Source organism: Rosa rugosa, chromosome 7 (genome assembly GCF_958449725.1).
Source record: "Rosa rugosa chromosome 7, drRosRugo1.1, whole genome shotgun sequence".
NCBI classification, from domain to species: domain Eukaryota; kingdom Viridiplantae; phylum Streptophyta; class Magnoliopsida; order Rosales; family Rosaceae; genus Rosa; species Rosa rugosa.
The window spans coordinates 27,219,577-27,234,809 of record NC_084826.1 but is presented as its reverse complement, the minus strand read 5'-3'; the positions used below and the strand labels follow the sequence as shown (position 1 = coordinate 27,234,809).

Here is a 15,233-nt window from a genome sequence, read left to right as displayed (position 1 = left end):
ATTTTCCCCTTGTTTTTAGGATCTATTACCACTCTCATACTCCACCTCCATGCTTCTTACAATGTTTGAGCTGCTCCTTTTGTTTCCATTCATCATTTTACTCCTCTCTCTCTTCTTTATATAAGAATCCCTTCATCAAACTCTTAAGGCATCACCAATACCACTCCATTACATCTTTTTCTCCCTATATTCTCTATACAATCCACTATCAGCTCTTCCACAAAACCTCCATCATCACTATCATCTCCTCCACAAAACCTCCATCACCACCACCATATATTCAGAACCTCCACTATCACTACCACCAAATTCATCATCTTTTCCATCTACCCATTCTATTTCATATACATAAAGCTTCACAATTCCACCATTTCACCACTTGATTATTTCTACATCTCATATTCCATCATCAATCTTTGAAGAAGAAGGAGAGGAGTCTAGCATCACTTGAGGAATTATCATCACCATGACAAAATTTCCATGAGTTCATCTACACCATCCCCAATTTGATCATCATGTCACTTCTCTATCCCTACTTTTTAGTTTGATGTTCATAAACATGTTGGAGCTTATGTATTTGATTATGAGTGAGTAGTTAGTTTGTTGGGGCTAGGGTTGAAAGCCCTAGCCAATCTACTATGAATTTGATGTAAATATTATGTTTGATGCACTTTTCTTTAGCACCTTAACATGCTAGTTCAAGAGTTGAATGTTTATGCTTGAACTTAATCAATTTGGGTATGAATATTTGTCATGACATGAGAAATAATTAAGGCTTGATTAACCTTGGTTGTTTGAAGCATGATAGCATATCATATGTGCATGTTAGGATTGTGAACTACAATCACTCAGAGATAACCTTGGTTGGTTTGCATAATTTCTTCATCTCCAAGCTTTATGCACTTAGGTAAATGCATTAGATACCTAACCGGATTGAAATGCATGACTTAAGTTGTTAAGTACTACACCCGAGAGAGGTTGCTTGATATCATCAAAGGAGCATGTCCCTTGTCATACCCGAGAGGGATGCAAGGAGAGAAATTGGCTAATTAAAATGGCATCATTCATTATAGAAGCATCATTGTTTGCAAGAAATGCTAGAGGTGAAAACCTTAAGTCCTAACTCTCATCCATTTTATTACATCTAATTTAGCTTCGGCTAGTTTACATTTCAAGTATTCATTTAGCTATTTCCGAATCAAATCATCTCCAAAACTAAAATCAAAACACTACCCCATCTTGCATATAATCACCATGAACTTTGGTTCACTTGTGAGCCCTTGTTTGTAATTTGTACATTTGCATATTCATCTAGCATCCTTTAGGTTTTCTTAGCTAGAGTGGGCTTTCCAATCCTTTGGGTACGATATCCCATACTCATAATCCCTACACTATAACTTGGCCCTTATACTTGAGGGTGGCTATTTGGCTAACACAACCTCCACATGCTTCATTAGGTCATATTGTACATGATTCTGAGATATTTCAATTGCAGCTTTGTTATCACAATATAACTGCATAGCTAAATTAGAATTAAATCCCAAATATTGAATTACATTACGCAGCCACAGGAGCTCACACACACTCTATGTGTCATACCCCTATACTTAGCTTCAACACTAGACTTTGCAACAACTTTCTACTTCTTACTTCTCTAGCTAGGTAACAAGGTTTCCTCCCACAAAGATAGAGTAGCCAAATGTAGACTTCTAGTCTGTGACAGAATCAGCCCAATCTGCATATGTATATCCACTAACATAAAGGTGCTGCTGTTAAGAGAACATTGAACATTTTTCTAGTGCTGACTTCAAATACCTCAAAATTCTTACCATTTTCCATGTGTCGTTCAGTTGGATTGTGCATAAACTTACTCATAATATCGAGCAACATCTGGTCTAGTGTGATGAATAAATCAGATGTCTTACTAACTTTTGATACCTTGGTTTATCAGTTGGAACTTGATCAGGATACTCTACTAGCTAGTTTATGATTTTGTTCTATTAGACAACAATCCAACATACTTGTCTCTGCCAAGAGATCCAACATCTACTTCCATTGACACAAGAAGATGCCATCTCTCCCCCTGCCTACCTCAATCCCCCAAGAAATCAAGTCTCCCAAATCCTTCATCTCAATTTCTGAAGCCAACTTCTTCTGAAGACTTCCAATTTCCACCAAATCATCTCCTGTAATCACCATATTATCCACATATTTAATAAGAATAGTTACCTTCCCCTTTTGGTGTTTTACAATAAGGTATGGTTTGAGTACCCAAAATGTCTCATGGATTGAGTGAATCTGCCAAACCATGCACTGGGAGACTATTTCAGTCCATATAGTGACTTCTATAGTCTACATACAACATCACCAGGTCCGTCAGCTGTATATCCAAGAGGAAGATTCATGTATACTTCCTCAGTTAACTCTCCATGAAGAAATGCATTTTTGACATCAAATTGACAGAGTGGTCAGTTCAAATTAGTTGCTAAGGATAATAACACTCGAATAGTGTTCGTCTTGGCCATTGGAGCAAATATCTCATCGTAGTCAATCTCATACTTCTGGTGAATTCCTTACCCACCAACCTTGCCTTATATCTACTCAATGTGCCATCTATATTATGTTTCATAGTGTAAATACGTCTACATTTTTTTATCTTACCACGTGGAAGTGACACAAGATCCCATTTGTGGTTCTTCTCTAATGCATCCATTCCTTCCTCCATCAACAAACATCTCTTCAAAATATTCATTCTCCACATGAAGAGAAGTGTTGGTTTGGGAAAAAATAACACATGTCTTCATTGAAAGTCACATCCATAGTGACATAGAACTTCATGTAGGTAGGTGATAGCACTTATAGCCCTCCTAATGAGAGTCATAATCCACAAAGACACACTTGAGAGCCCAGACATCCAACTTTGACCTCTAATTTTTGGGTATGTGGACAGAGGCAATAGATCCAAACACTACTAGCAAAACAAACAACTCACACAGATTTAATTGGCACATATTTTTAAAAGTCACAGATATCAGTGTGAAATACCAATTCAAACAGATATCTGTGTGAAATAAGTATGATTGGGTCCATAAGAATTTATGCAGCAACAATAACCACGGAAATCCGTGTGAAAAAACATTAGAGACAGACTTCTGTGTGAAAACTAAAACATTTTATAATCTACGCACACGGTTATCTGTGAGAATTAAAATTCACACAGATTTCAGTACATATAATATATTAGTTTATTTAAAAATGATTATTTTTGTGTGTTAAATAAATTATAGAATGACAGACTTCGGTGACTAATACTGTTTCATACGGATTTCTGTGTGAACTGAGCATACACACGAACATCTGTATGAAAGATCCAATTATCTACACACAGACATCTATTAGAGTTGTAAATGTATCTCATACGGATTACAGTGCCAATACAAACAACTCACACAGATATCCGTAAGTATTATTAAAAAATATTATAGAAAACCACGCAGCCTCTAATTAAACCCTAATATCCTTTTTGGCCTCCCAAAACAGTGTGAGTTGAGCATTAGCACCCCCTCCGAAGGCAACCGAAAAACATTCCGTGCTTGCACTGTAGGTACAGCCTTTTACATACTGACATCCGTGTGAAATAGTAGTATTTCACACAGATTTAAATCTGTGTGAGTTGCTCGTTTTGCTAGTAGTTAAAGACATCGGCTGAAAGCTTATGAAATGATGGGATAGTGACATGGGTAGACATGACTACAAATGGAATACGACCCTGAAGGACACTGGAAGGGAGACAAATAATACGATGTGAGGTAGTCTGAACTGCTTAACCCCACAGATATGTAGGCATATGGGCATCAAACAACAATGCTCATGTTGTCTAATAAATGACGATTCTTGCAAAGCGTAGGTTTTTTTTAGTAGGTCGTGTGTTTTTGGTAGGTCCATCTTTCTTTCCTTTTTTTTTTGTCATATTTAGTAGATCTTTCTTTCCTTTTTTTTTTTGTCTTATTTAGTAGATCAACCTCCCTTTCCTTTTTTTTTTCCGTAGGTTACAGTTTTTTTTTTCATTGCTTTCTTTAGTATGTTTTTCTTTTTAGTAAGTCGGCGAAAAATTCACCTTACAAAAGAGGCATGTGCAAAGAAAAAAAAAATCATGAATTCTCAATTGAGGATAATTTTACATTATTGAATGATCTTGTCATAACCATTCTTTTTTTTTTTTTAAGTCATTATACAATGAACATAAATCATCAGTTAAATTATCACACTAAGTCTCTGAATTCACAGGTCCGGCCCTACAATCTGACATACCATTTTGTTCATGTATCTGAAGACAAGTGGTTTGGTGAATAATGTTAATCTCGTAACTTTATAGACTGATAGGATAATCTATTGACTATTTACTTATTTCCAAAATAAAAAGAAAAAAAAAATGGTAGCACTAATATTAAATGTATATTTTTCGTAAAGATGTTTATGAACTTTGAAATATAGTACACATTTGTATTCATTTGCTTCGAATTCACAATAATTTGTCTCATTGGGCATGTAGCTAGTAATTAAGAGCTCCATATCATTTACTAGTCCAACAAATCATTCTATCACGGTCACTGCTCACCAGCAAGATAGCGTCTTGTGATAAATACTTCACTTTACTACATATATACCCCATGCATCATGCATGCAGGATTAGGTGGTGGAGAAAGTGGTACAGGATTGAGGAAGCTGTGGGGAGCCAGATAATGCTGCGCAAACCTCATTCCCATTACTGTTAAGGGAACTAATATCATTGGTACTTCCTTGTAATCCAGCATTAATATTCTCAATATTATTCATTCTACTTGAGATGGCAGCAGCTAGGGCTGTAGTGAACTTCGGGTCAGAAGTAATGGCTGCAGTTATTGTCCCAACCATCGAACCGTGGGGTTGTTCTAGAAATGGCTGCAGATCTGCTAGTTGCATTGCCGCTGGTGTTAGCGCTGCATGATTATGTCGAGGGATATTCAAACACAAGGGGTGCTTTATAAGCGGATGATTATAACCCTGCAAAGGAATAGGAAATGTAGCACTACTGTGCATGAACTGCATGGGATTAGGGTTAGGGTTAGGGGCGCTGGTCATGTCCAGTGTGATTGTGGGAAATGGTGCAGAGGTTGAAAAGGTGGCCATGGATGAACCATAGAGCGGCTGAAGAGAAGAGAACAAGCCTGTAGGGTGTGTTAGATGATGATGAGCTTCCTTGCTGGTTGTTGAACCCGATATCAACATGGCTGCTGCTGCTGATGTGGTATTAGCCATAGATATCGCAGCTGCAGGAAGAGGGTGGTTGTGATTACCTTCATATGTTGTTATCAGAATGGTCTTGTCCTCTGCCATTCTTTGCACCTATATGTTAATTAAAACAAGTGAACTTTCATAATGTATATACTTTGATGAAAAACTAGTTTGAGTATTAACGAATGACCGTCTTCCGTAAGTGTATATTATACCTGTTTCCGAACGGGGCATCCAGCGAACATAGTGCAGCGATAGTAAGCACGGGGACAAGGATTACCCTTGGCCATCTTTTGACCGTATTTCCTCCATTGACATCCATCGCTAATCTGTACGTATAAGGAAAACCATAATTTAGGTACCATACAGAATAGCTTTATCCTCAGAGAGGGAAATATATAGTTAGCTATTTGTCCTCCAAATCATAATGCATGTGTCATAATCACTCTAGTATCCACTATCCAATTTTCCTTCTCCAAATCTACAACATGAACTTCAAGCAATATATATACTGAGTCAACTCGATCAGTAACATTTTATCACAATAAAGTAACTAAATATGTATAAGTCGCCATGTATTTTTATGAAATCCATGGTCACTCCCAATATGAAATATTGGTGCCTACTTTCTTTTTATTGGTGTAATATAGAGATTCAAACTGCAGTTTATAATTGTCAATTAAAGAATAAAAGTAATTTTTTGTAACTAAATCTACAAATGGCGGAGTCATATATAGGATAGTACGTATAAAAGTCCCAGATACAGATGGGTCAGATCTAGAGAGATCAGTTTCAAATTTCTCGATCTCCTTTGTGGTAAGCAAGTCAATATAACCAGAACCGATCATTTCTTTTTCCTGCAAGAATTATTCCTCTGAAATCATCTTGCAGAAACAATGATGCTTTCAAAGAAAACTTAAGAATGAACGATTATGATTGTTAAATTACATACTAAAAAACAGGAAGACAGAGGTTTACAAATCTCAAATTTGAGTAAATCTTTTCAAATTTCAAATTTCTGTTTCAGTTGCATTAATTAAACTACATACCATGGGAGCTTCCGATCTTGCTCGTACGGAGACCCTAGCCCTTCTTGAAGGAACCTGATCATGATCAGTAGCAGCAAGAACTTGTTCTTGATCATGATCGTGATGAGAACTACTTTTGGGGGATTGGTCATCATGTAGGAAGGATAACTTCGGATCAAGATTAATGCTGTCTTCTGCACAAGTTTGCTTCACACCATAATTGTTAAGTTTTTTTTGACAAAACATCCAACTCTATCAACAATACTTCCAAACCCTAATATTACTAATACGGTCTGATGCATAACAAGAGTAAAGTAATTAAAAGCCATATATAAGTTCTTTCAAAAAAAAAAAAAAAAAAGCCATATATAAGTATGTATATATACCAGCTGCTTTTGAAGTCTGATCATGCGCAGCTGAGCCTGCAACCCATTGTAGCTTTTGGTGATTTGGTCCAACATGGTTCTGAGCTTTTGATTCTCTTCGTATTCTCGCTGTAACTCAACTTGAAGCTGAAGAGTGGTCAGCTGATCAGGAAAGATATATAGTACAACGGAGTTTTTTAAAATGATAATAACCAGTACAACAATATTACAAATTAGAATCAAGCAAACAAAATTAATGCGCGCAAATGAAGAGACAAATCAATATCAAATCTGAGATACTCGTAAATACGTACCTCTGCATGACCAGGCGCCGGTTGATCGGGAAGTCTATTATTGGAAAAGAAATCAACTTCTTTGATCTCTTTGAATAATGTTTCTTCTTTTATTGGGGGTTCAACTAGACGATGATCGGAACTACTACTGAGCCCCAGAAAGCTCTGGTCCGAGTGCAAGTGTTTCAAGTCACAGCGTTGTTCATCCATGACTTGTGATTCCAATCGATTGGAGAAAAGTAAGGATCGATCAGTGCGTAACTGATGAGTGGAAGATCGAGTAGTATTTGTAAGTGGCAAGGGGCCGGGGAAAGGTTTTTTAATTCATTCAAGCTAGGAAAGCAGGAATGACTAGCTAGCTAGCTAGCTTATATGAGGAGTTAGTCTTCGTCTTCTGCCAAATTGAAGAAGAACTTGCAAATGAAATGGGTACCTATCTACTACCTAACGTAATCGTATAAGACAAGAGACGCAGACTCTCGAATCTTTATTAAGTTTGAATTTTTTTATCAGAGTTGAGAGAGAGATCTGATGTAGGGTTGGGTGGTCCATAATTAGTACATTAGTCAAAGCCATACAAGAATTAATTAGTTAATAATGAAAGCAAGACGTAGAGCGGTAGACTGTAGAGTACATGAGCATGCCCGGTACATCTCTGGCTTTTCTCCCACTAGGTTTTAACTTGGTTACTTTTATGCTATGTAATTTTTCTATCTTACTTCGATATGATGAATAGGAAAAAACGATGAGCAGCACAGCAGTTTTTCTGTTTTACAGCAGGAAAAATGGCGTCACGGTTAAGGGAAACACGTTGGTGGCCTTTTTCCTTGCAGGTGGCTAAGGCCATATGAAGTAGGGGCGGGCTTGGTAAACTAAAAATAAAAAGAAGGGATTTTGACCATTTACCTTAATTCTAGAGACTTTTTTCCTCCTTACACCAACCACTTATTTTTGTTTCCACTTACCCATGAAGACTCTAATAAGGTCTTCCTTAATACCCAATTAAGTTTTCGTTTTTTGTTATTTTTTGTTTATTTTTCAGACTATTTTGCCTTCACCCATTTGTTACATAGAGGAAGAGAGAGAAAATGGAAGAGAGAGAAGCCATAGGAAATTTCGCCGGAGTCCAGTCACCGGTCGCCGGATTTCTATCACCGGCCGCCGCCCATTGGACTTCAATGAAAACCTAGCTGAAGGTCTCCAAAGAGGTCGTCGGAGATCTCATAGGTCATCAGAGAGGTTTATTGCCCCCCCCCCCCTCCCCCCCAAAAAAAACCCTTATTGCCCCGCAATAAACCTTTATTTAGGGGCAATAAAAGTTTATGAAACCTCGCTGGAGGTCTCCAAATAGGTCATCGGAGATCTCATAGGGGGGGCGGAGAGGTTTAGAGCCCCTGCCAATAAACCTTTATTGCCCCTCAATAAACATTTCGGTGACCGAAATGGGAATTAATCTCCTTAAAATTAGACAAATAAAACTTTGATTAAGGAAAAAAAAACGATGAGATTATATCAATTCAAAATATTTATTGCTCCCCAATAAAACTTTTTTTTGCCATTTTTTTATTCCTTCTAAGCCTTTTGTCCTATTTTACCAAAACTTAAGGTTTAGAATATCCACTTACATATTAAACATAACGTACAGGACATACCTTAATTAGGGTTGCAACATGTATATGCTCACAATTTTGGCATATCCACACTAACAACTATCTCTGAGATAAGGAAAGTCTGAGTTAAAGCCTCAACCCCAATTAAGTGATTGTGCTGGAGCAAAAAAGCCACCAAACTAATCTCTAAACACATCATTGCAGAATCTGTGAACAAAGACAACATATTCCAAATTTCCAAGCCACCGCCTTTCTGCCAGAGCATTGCTAACTCTGTAATGCAAAAACGCCAATTTAATCTCAAACCCTAAAATTCATAAAAAAGTGGGAGCATCTCGGAGCTTTGGGAGATAACAAGTACGGGCCCGTAACGAAAATATTCTCTCTCCGACTATACTTGGCGGTTTCCGGCGATCTCCGGCTCGTTAACAGAAGAGATGTGAATGGCAAGAGCTTCGCGAAGGAGAAGGGCTCAGCACTACTGCAGCTACTAGCTCGGTTGGTGCCGGTTGAGTCCCCAAGGAGCGAGTCTGGTGGATCTGACCCTGATGAAGAGCAAACGCAAAGAGAGCTCCGGCGTCATCCAAGAGAGACTCGGTGTTGGGAGACGAGCTCGAGGGCGGTCTTGGCGCGGACAACAACGTCGAAGGAGTCGCCGGGAAGGAGAGGTTGTTGGCTACGGGGTTTGCGTTGTCGTCAGGGTGAGGGGTGATCTCGCCGACGAAAGTCGAAGTCAGCGGGGAATTAGAGAGAGAGAGAGAGACCGGATCGGAGGGAGGAGAGAGATAGAGAATGACATGATGTAATTTATTAATTAGGTTCAGGGAAGAATAGTCATTTTACTTTAAATTGGATCACACTAATCTGTTGGTGGGGTAAGTGGGATAATTTTAACTCAGTTTGGTGATTTGGGTCAAGGACCCAAAAAAGAACCAAACATGAAAGGGAATCAAAAGTTGAATAGTTTTAGTTTTAGTTTCATCCGTCAAAAACTGAAACAAAAATCGAACTTTCTGTAAAATATATAACATCGTTTTGATAGTTTTGTCTCAAATGGCAATGCCTTGTCCTTTAAAAAGAAAAACTCTTATTAAATTTTCTCATCAATGGACAAAGTATTTTTTTTTTTAATTGAGAAGGATGTTTAAACTTTGAAAAACGATGAGTGCTGTTGGACAAAAGAAATTGTCACACCTACTTTAAGCAGTGTTCTAAAACTCGGCCGCCTAGGCGCTGGGCGGTGCCTCTCCGCCTCGACTAATGCCAAATCGGTGGCTCTGGGCGTTCTAGTTTTAGGCGGGCGCTTGGGCGGTCTAGACGGCTGGGCAGTAAGCGCTGGGCGTCTTTCATTTTTTTTTTTTTGGGTTTCGCGATACAACCGAAACTTGTCAAAAACTGAAAAACCCAGAAGACGAATACTTTCATCGTCTGTGTGTGTGTGTGTGTGTGAGAGAGAGAGAGAGAGATTAGAAGTACGAATACTCTCACCGTCTGTGAGAGAGGAAGAGAGAAAGAGAGATTGGAAATGGAAGACACCCACTCAAGCCTATTCTGACCTCCGACTTCAAAGATTTCAGCTTGTCGTTGAGACTGGATTAGTTTGGGGCAGCAAACTATTGTCGGATTGAAGAGAGCGGTATCAGAAAGTAAGAGTTTTCTTCATCTTCTTCGGTGTTTGTTTAGAGAATAGTACTCTCACCGTCAGAGAGAGAGAGAGAGAGTGATTGGTTAGGTAGAAGACGAAGACTTGATTTGTCTTCAAGAGCGGTCCCAAGAGCACGTGAACCATTAGAAGATGAAAACTTGATTAGTCTTTAGAGAGAGAGAGAGATACTGTAGGCAAGAGCCCACTTACCAATTTTTTTATGATAAGATTTGTAATAGTTATCTATAACTGTCAAGCATTCTAACAACTATTACGAGTAAGTGAACTATTATAATAATTAATAGTAATTTTAGTATTTAGAGTGTGATTAAATAAGGGGAGTGAAATTTGCACTCCTATTTTTACATTCCACACTCCCCTATGATTTTTATAATATTTGCTATCTCCAATCTTATTTTCATACCCGAATTACCCTTGATTACTCCAATATTTTTTTTTGTCTGAAATGATTGTGCGACAACCTTCTCTCTTTAATGAAAACAACCCTTCTCTCTCATATGTTCTGATCCAAACCATCTTCACTTCTCCTTAGTGAGTTCACGCAAAACAAACTAATGTGAGGAGTTAATTTGATTATACTCTTGCAACCCAACTGAGAAAGAGACTGACCATTTTGGGGAAATTAATTGATACTTGAGAGGAGGATTTTCGGGGAGGACAAAGGATTTGAATAAGAGGGTGAAAGTGTAGACTTTCAATTCCCAGGGAAAGTGGAAGCTTTGCAATTATGATGTCTTTTTTTATGACTTCCCTCACTGGTTTAAAAAGCAGCGAATCACAGACTTTCAATTCCCAGAATTTTAAGAATCCACACTTCCAAAGCGATCAAAATCCCTCAACCAAAGGGTTTGGAATTCATTACATATCAATCAAATATTCAAAACTGTGGGCATATTCATTTGATAGCTGGAGAAGATGAATGAAGTAAGAAAACAGAGAGAGAGAGAGTTTCGGTGTGAGAGGAGAGTTGGGCCAGTGGGATGAAAATATACGGGTACTTTTGGAAGATAAATGTAAGGGAGTGTGGAATGTAAAAATAGGAGTGCAAATTCCACACCCCTTAAATAATTATGCAATTAAATTAATAAGAGTAAGTGAACTATTATATCATTTGTATTTATTATAAAAACAATTTAATCAAATTAAAAATATAAAAATAAAAACCGCCTAGTCCCCGCCTAGAGGCGCTAGTCCCCGGACCACTGCCAGACTAGCGCCTAGTATTTTTTCGAACCTTGACTTTAAGTAGCCTTCATCTATACATCGTAGAGACCATGTACATATATACACACACACTACACATCGATTCAGAATGCTCGATTAGGATGTGTATTATTTACAACTCAGCACCGAAAACTGTAAAAAGGAAAAAGACAGACAACAATTTTGTTTTCCATGAGAAGTATAGCTACAAAGTCAATGGTTATATTCTAGGTTTTCGATAATTCCAAATTAACATCTTCCGTGATCTTAATTTTCCGTTCGTACTACTGGTCCCGTGCATATAGTATGAAAAAATACATCTGAATGTCTCTGATGATATCACGTCCTCACATTCTTAATCGACCTTCTTTTTATCTTCTTCTTATGCAAGTCATGATCATCGATCAATGAGCAACGTCGTCCAATTAAAAGAAAGCGGCGGAGGACTGGATTTAGCAACCACGTACGTGCGTCTCATGGGTCAACAGCTAGCTAACTTCCCATCAAACCCTAGTAGCTGTTCTATCTTAGATACATTAGGACAAATTTACAGAGAGTTGTGGGGCAGCTCATTGTTTGCGTCATCTTGATGAGATTTAGACGTAAGAACCTTCTTTGACGGACGCAGAAACTTTCAGATATGGGGGCCAAAAAAATTGAACAACCATAAAAAACAAATTTGACGAGTGAAACAAAATTTCAATCGGTACATTTTCAAGCAATTATAAAGATCAATTTTTGAGGATGAGACTCTAATGAGGACCATTAAAATGAGAACTTCATGAGGACTTTCTATCCAATGGTTGTGAGATCTATTTTTTTTTATCATATGTCGGCAAATTAATCTTTAGATGTTTAGATATTTATGATTAGGTCGTTTGTGCAAATTTTCAAACAAATCGAAAATCGTTGAGGCATTTATAATCGTAATTTATCATTTAATTATGAACATAAAAGGTTCAGGTTTGATAGATTGGTTCATCCATTAATTTGACCTAGTTCAATATCTTTACAATTAGCAATTTAGAAGAAAATTTTTGGAAGTGATATACTAATGTATACCTAAATATCTAACGATTGATTTGCCGAAATATAAACAAAAAGTAGATCTCACAACCGTTGATTAGAAAGTTCTCATTTTTTAAGTCCTCATTAGAAGCTCTCCCCGATTTTCAATAAGTACATTTCTTTAAAACACAAACCATTTGCATTCAATTCTCCTGATATAAGAAAAACATTGCTAACATTTCCCTAGCAAATAAACAAGCATACGTCTAATTTGGGTTTAGGGTCTAGGGTTTCTCTCTCTCCCTAGTCAAACTTTGCCGTGTTTCAGTTTTTTTCTCGTCCGACTACACCGCGGCACCGACGCAGGGCTCTGTCCTAGCCGGCGTTCGTCGAGTGTGGCCGGACGGGAGCTTGTCAACGAGGATTGTCCTGGAGGTCGGAGAGTGGGGTAGAGATGGCTCTATTTTCCTTGTGCTCATCTGAAGGCGGTGGATGCACAGGTTCTAGGGGAGCAGCAGACGGTGGTTTCTGGCTTGGTGGTAGCGTTTCTCGCTCGATCTGGTTGGTGGGTTGGTGATTGGATCCTATCGGATCTTGTGGCAGGTCCACCGGAGGCCGGTTGTGGCGTGGAGTGGGATCTTGCAACGGTTTCGACGGCGGTATCGGCGTTGATCTTCTTTCTGGAGGGTAACGGAAGGATTGGAGAGGGAAAAAAGAAGGGAGATCCGGTGATGGATTTCATTCTGATTATAGGCTTCCCAGTTTCAGGATTGAGGTGGTGGAGGGAGATTTATGCTGGTTTCCTGTCGAAGATGGTGGCTGGGTCCGAGAGCGAGAGCGACGCGTCGATGATGGAGGTGTGTCGGCAGTGGGGGTGCAGCCTGTGCGGAAGCAGTCTTGGGCTAGGAGTTAGGGTTGGACCTGCTCTACCCTTGTTCAGTGGTGGGCCTGTTTTGTGCCTGGTGGGTCTTGGGCCTGGGGTTCCACTCTAGGTCCAAGATGGTCTGTTGTTTCTTTTACAGTTTTTAGTTATTTTCTTGTTTACTTAGTTGGGGTAATAAGTTGCTACCATTATTTGGTAGGAAGAGGGGGACTTGGTCCCGATTTATGCACATTGTGTGCCTTGTGTGCTCTAGATAGGCGAGTTCCTTGCTTGGTCAAATGGTCGCTGCCTCCTAGTGGTATGGTGAAACTAAGTGTCATCGGATTTATTATCCGATGGCAACATAGTGGGAAAGCTGTGCTATTTGTAATGATGTTTATTCGTTATAGAGTTATCTTTCCGGTATGTCACCATAATTGTAAAGCGAATGGAGTAGCCATTAGAGCACTCTTCGCTAGTTGGTGCTTGTTAGAATACATTGTTTTAGTTGAGACTCTTCTTATTATCTCAGGAAGTTTTCTTGATGCTTATTGTAATCTGGGGTTTAGGCACCATGTCCCCCCCATGTATTCTGTAGTTTCATTAATTAAGGCTTGAGGGCAGCCGCACCGGCCCTTTTTTTTTAAAAAAAAAAAAAACAAGCATACGTCTAGCGACAATAAATCAAAACTACCATTAGTTATCTTTTAGTTCCATGCAAACTAAATAGTAATTCAATCTTTCAGCACAAAAGTCAACAAAATAACACATTAAAATAACATTTGAACCTTGTTAAGATATAATTGATGCTATTATCATCATATGTTGAACTACTGGAAAGAAAAAATGGATCATGAATCCATTTTATCCATTTTCTCTACCCAAAATGACCTTATGCGTGTATTTTCAATAACGCTAAATTACCCATAACCCTAGAAATATAGAAGATGTAGAACAGATGGCAATCAGGATCCAAGAGCAGCTTGATCGTGAAAAATGAAAAATCGGTTTGCTGCAAATTTGACGTTCGGTGTCAACATGCTAATTGTTATACCTTTTCGAGAAGAGAACGGCGCCATGAACAAAACTCGTCATTTTGCCATGACGTGTGGGCTTTTTGGGGCTTTCGAGATCATTCGAGCCTCAAAACTGCAATTTACTATTTTTCTAGCATTTTAGGTTTTCTGGTTCGATTTAGAGTTGTTTTGTTTTAATCTGTGGGCTTTAGGGTTTCATTGTTAGTCGCCCTAGGGTTTCTTTTCTCATATATAAGCAACTTTAAACGGTTGCAGAATCTATCTTTCATATTATTTTCAATAAAAATTGAGAGTTTTCTCATCTTTCTCTGGTGGATTCCAGGCTTATTTGTTCTAGGGCTTATTGTTTGTAAACCTAGAGTTTTCCGACTGCGTCAATAGATACCTCATTTGACCATTTATTTTTGTAGGGGTATTTTAGTAATCAAACTAGTTTTAATTCCAATTCATGAACATTAGTCAACAACGTCAATTGTAATCAGTTATATTCTTATTATGATCCATATGGTAAGTAAACAACTTAATGGAAATGAAATATTCTCATATCGATTCCTTTCTTCTCCCATTCAAGTTGTCTCCGATTCATTACTTTTTTCATTCCAGATAAGTAAACGTGCCATAAATAATATTTCATCTTTTCTTGGGGTTTCGACTAGATGATGATCGGAACTACTAATGAGCTCCAGAATGCTCTGGTCCGAGTGTAAGACTTTCAAGTCCCAGCGTTGTTCATCCATGACTTATGATTCCAATCGATATATGGGAGACAAGTAAGGATCGTTAAGTGCGTAACTGATGAGTGGAAGATCGAGTACGTAGTATTTGTAACTTGTAAGTTGTAAGTGGGAAGGGTCTTCAAATTCATTCAAGCTAGGAAAGCAGGAATC

The 15,233-nt window shown here is 38.3% G+C and overlaps 1 protein-coding gene across 2 annotated transcripts; it reads right to left on the bottom strand.

Annotated features, from left to right (window-relative positions):
• Positions 1–4,456: 4,456 nt before the first annotated feature.
• LOC133723810 (probable WRKY transcription factor 47) lies at positions 4,457–8,214 on the bottom strand. Of its 2 annotated transcripts, none has more exons than XM_062150675.1 (5): positions 6,982–8,214; positions 6,689–6,829; positions 6,324–6,509; positions 5,490–5,603; positions 4,457–5,385 (listed from the first exon to the last, which is right to left on the bottom strand). In XM_062150675.1, exons 1-5 carry the CDS (start codon positions 7,168–7,170, stop codon positions 4,690–4,692), a joined length of 1,326 nt encoding a protein of 441 aa, XP_062006659.1. In that variant the 5' UTR covers positions 7,171–8,214; the 3' UTR covers positions 4,457–4,689. The 2 variants fall into 2 exon arrangements, with proteins under 2 accessions (XP_062006659.1, XP_062006660.1); XM_062150676.1 differs by having other exon boundaries at positions 6,689–6,814; positions 6,982–8,210.
• Positions 8,215–15,233: the final 7,019 nt, after the last annotated feature.

What these genes read in the sequence shown, in the direction of transcription:
- LOC133723810 (XM_062150675.1), bottom strand. Translation starts at nt 7,170, where the DNA reads ATGGATGAACAACGCTGTGACTTGAAACACTTGCACTCGGACCAGAGC. An exon ending in CGGCGCCTGGTCATGCAGAG is followed by an intron (nt 6,830 to 6,981) that starts GTACGTATTTAC and finishes TTTCCTGATCAG; the next exon opens with CTGACCACTCTTCAGCTTCA. An exon ending in CAAGATCGGAAGCTCCCATG is followed by an intron (nt 5,604 to 6,323) that starts GTATGTAGTTTA and finishes TTATACGTACAG; the next exon opens with ATTAGCGATGGATGTCAATG.